This window comes from Cervus canadensis, chromosome 23 (genome assembly GCF_019320065.1).
Source record: "Cervus canadensis isolate Bull #8, Minnesota chromosome 23, ASM1932006v1, whole genome shotgun sequence".
In the NCBI taxonomy this organism is placed as follows: domain Eukaryota; kingdom Metazoa; phylum Chordata; class Mammalia; order Artiodactyla; family Cervidae; genus Cervus; species Cervus canadensis.
The window spans coordinates 57,449,672-57,452,564 of NC_057408.1; the positions used below are offsets into that span (position 1 = coordinate 57,449,672).

At 44.7% G+C, this 2,893-nt stretch overlaps 1 protein-coding gene across 1 annotated transcript; it reads left to right on the forward strand.

The window, feature by feature from the left end:
• Positions 1 to 283: 283 nt before the first annotated feature.
• LOC122425762 (crooked neck-like protein 1) lies at positions 284 to 2,634 on the forward strand. Its single transcript, XM_043444368.1, has one exon. The coding sequence runs from the start codon at positions 360 to 362 to the stop codon at positions 2,439 to 2,441; it is 2,082 nt and encodes a 693-aa protein (XP_043300303.1). The 5' UTR covers positions 284 to 359; the 3' UTR covers positions 2,442 to 2,634.
• Positions 2,635 to 2,893: the final 259 nt, after the last annotated feature.

Sequence of the window (2,893 nt, forward strand, 5' to 3'; positions counted from 1 at the left end):
AACAGCGGCAATATATATACATTCTTGTTTCCTTTGTTATGGATTAATTGACCATTAAGTATGTGGATTTTTTTCAAGACTTTTTATCCTGTTTCACTGATCTATAAATGTATTTTTGTGCCAGTACCACACTGATTACTGTAGCTTCATATTAAAGTCTGAAGTCAGGGAGTGGAATTCCTCTAACTCCTTTCTCCTTTCTCAAGATTGTTTTGACTATTTGGTGTCTTTTGTGAAGAAATGTTTTTCTTGTGTTATGTAAAAAATCCATTGATAGGTCGGAGAGTTGCGCGGTGTGGGCGAGCCCTCGGGGAAGGTGTTCTGTGGTCCCGGGCTCGCCCGCGGTCGCCGCTGCAGCCATGGCGGCCTCCACCGCGGCCGGGAAGCAAAGGATCTCCAAAGTGGCCAAGGTGAAAAACAAAGCCCCAGCTGAAGTACAGATCACTGCGGAGCAACTGCTAAGAGAAGCTAAGGAGAGAGAACTTGAACTTCTTCCACCTCCCCCTCAACAGAAGATCACAGATGAAGAAGAGTTAAACGATTACAAACTACGGAAGAGGAAGACTTTCGAAGATAACATAAGAAAAAACAGGACTGTGATTAGTAACTGGATAAAATATGCACAATGGGAAGAGAGTCTAAAGGAGATTCAGAGGGCTCGATCCATATATGAACGTGCCTTGGATGTGGACTACCGAAATATTACACTATGGCTGAAATATGCCGAAATGGAAATGAAGAATCGCCAGGTCAACCACGCCCGGAATATCTGGGACCGAGCCATTACAACTCTGCCTCGGGTCAATCAGTTCTGGTACAAGTACACGTACATGGAGGAGATGCTCGGGAACATCGCTGGTGCCCGGCAGGTGTTCGAGCGCTGGATGGAGTGGCGGCCGGAGGAGCAGGCCTGGCATTCGTACATCAACTTCGAGCTGAGATACAAGGAGGTGGACCGGGCCCGCACCATCTACGAGCGCTTTGTTCTTGTGCACCCTGATGTGAAGAACTGGATTAAGTACGCCCGCTTTGAAGAAAAGCATGGTTACTTTGCCCATGCGCGGAAAGTGTATGAGAGGGCTGTCGAATTCTTCGGGGACGAACATATGGACGAACACCTTTATGTTGCCTTTGCCAAATTTGAGGAAAATCAGAAAGAATTTGAGAGGGTGCGAGTGATCTACAAGTATGCCCTGGATCGAATTTCGAAGCAGGAGGCCCAGGAACTCTTTAAAAATTATACTATCTTTGAGAAGAAGTTTGGTGACAGGCGGGGCATCGAAGACATCATCGTGAGCAAGCGGAGGTTCCAGTACGAGGAGGAGGTGAAGGCTAACCCACACAACTACGATGCGTGGTTCGATTACCTGCGCTTGGTGGAGAGCGATGCAGAGGCCGAGACGGTGCGGGAAGTGTACGAGCGTGCTATCGCCAACGTGCCGCCTGTGCAGGAGAAGAGACACTGGAAGCGATACATCTACTTGTGGATCAACTATGCCCTCTATGAGGAGCTGGAGGCCAAGGATCCTGAGAGGACAAGACAGGTTTACCAAGCCTCTTTGGAACTCATTCCTCATAAAAAGTTCACATTTGCCAAAATGTGGTTACTATATGCACAGTTTGAAATAAGACAGAAAAATTTACCATTTGCCAGAAGAGCTTTGGGAACGTCCATAGGCAAATGTCCAAAGAACAAATTATTTAAAGGTTACATAGAATTGGAGCTACAGCTTCGAGAATTTGACAGATGCCGGAAGCTTTATGAAAAGTTCCTGGAATTTGGGCCAGAAAACTGTACCTCTTGGATTAAATTTGCAGAATTAGAGACAATCCTTGGCGATATTGAGCGAGCCCGGGCGATCTACGAGTTAGCCATTAGTCAGCCACGCTTGGACATGCCAGAGGTGCTTTGGAAATCATATATTGATTTTGAAATTGAGCAGGAAGAAACGGAAAGAACACGAAATCTTTACCGACGATTGCTTCAGCGGACACAGCACGTCAAGGTATGGATCAGTTTTGCACAGTTTGAGTTGTCTTCAGGGAAAGAAGGAAGTTTGGCAAAGTGCAGACAAATTTATGAAGAGGCTAACAAAACCATGAGAAACTGTGAGGAAAAGGAAGAGAGGCTCATGCTGCTGGAGTCGTGGCGAAGCTTTGAGGATGAATTTGGAACAGCGTCAGATAAGGAGAGAGTGGACAAACTCATGCCCGAGAAGGTCAAGAAGAGGAGAAAGGTCCAGGCTGACGATGGGTCGGATGCAGGCTGGGAAGAATACTATGATTACATCTTTCCGGAAGATGCGGCCAACCAACCCAACCTCAAGCTCCTGGCCATGGCCAAACTGTGGAAGAAGCAGCAGCAGGAGAAGGAGGCTGGAGAGCAGGACCCAGACACAGACACTGCCGAGCAGGAAGCTGGGCCTTCCTGTTCGTATTGACAGATGTTTTATTATTTTTATAAATGTATAGTTTGGAATTCTTGCGACTCCTGTAAGTTTTGTCGTATTCCATCAGTGATGAATTGATGGAGATCTTTTGACAACTACTTTTGAATTATTTTTAAAATGCTCTTGGGTTAGTTGGGGGTGGGGTTTGTAAGTAAAGGAATTTTTCTTTAAAAAAAAAAAAAAATCCATTGATAATTTCATAGGGATTGCACTGAATCTGTAAATTGCCTTGGGTTGTATGGTCATTTTAACAATATTGATTCTTCTGATCCATGAACATGATATATCTTTTCATTGGTTTGTGTCATCTAATTTATTTCATCAGCATCTTATGATTTTTAGAGTACAGGTATTTTACCATCTTAGGTAGGTTTACAGCTAGATATTTCATTCTTTTGATGCAATGGGAGAATATCCTGTCTATCTGGTCATTGATTTTATCC

Bases quoted from the DNA above. Each gene is read 5' to 3' on its own strand.
- LOC122425762 (XM_043444368.1), top strand. From the start codon at position 360: ATGGCGGCCTCCACCGCGGCCGGGAAGCAAAGGATCTCCAAAGTGGCC.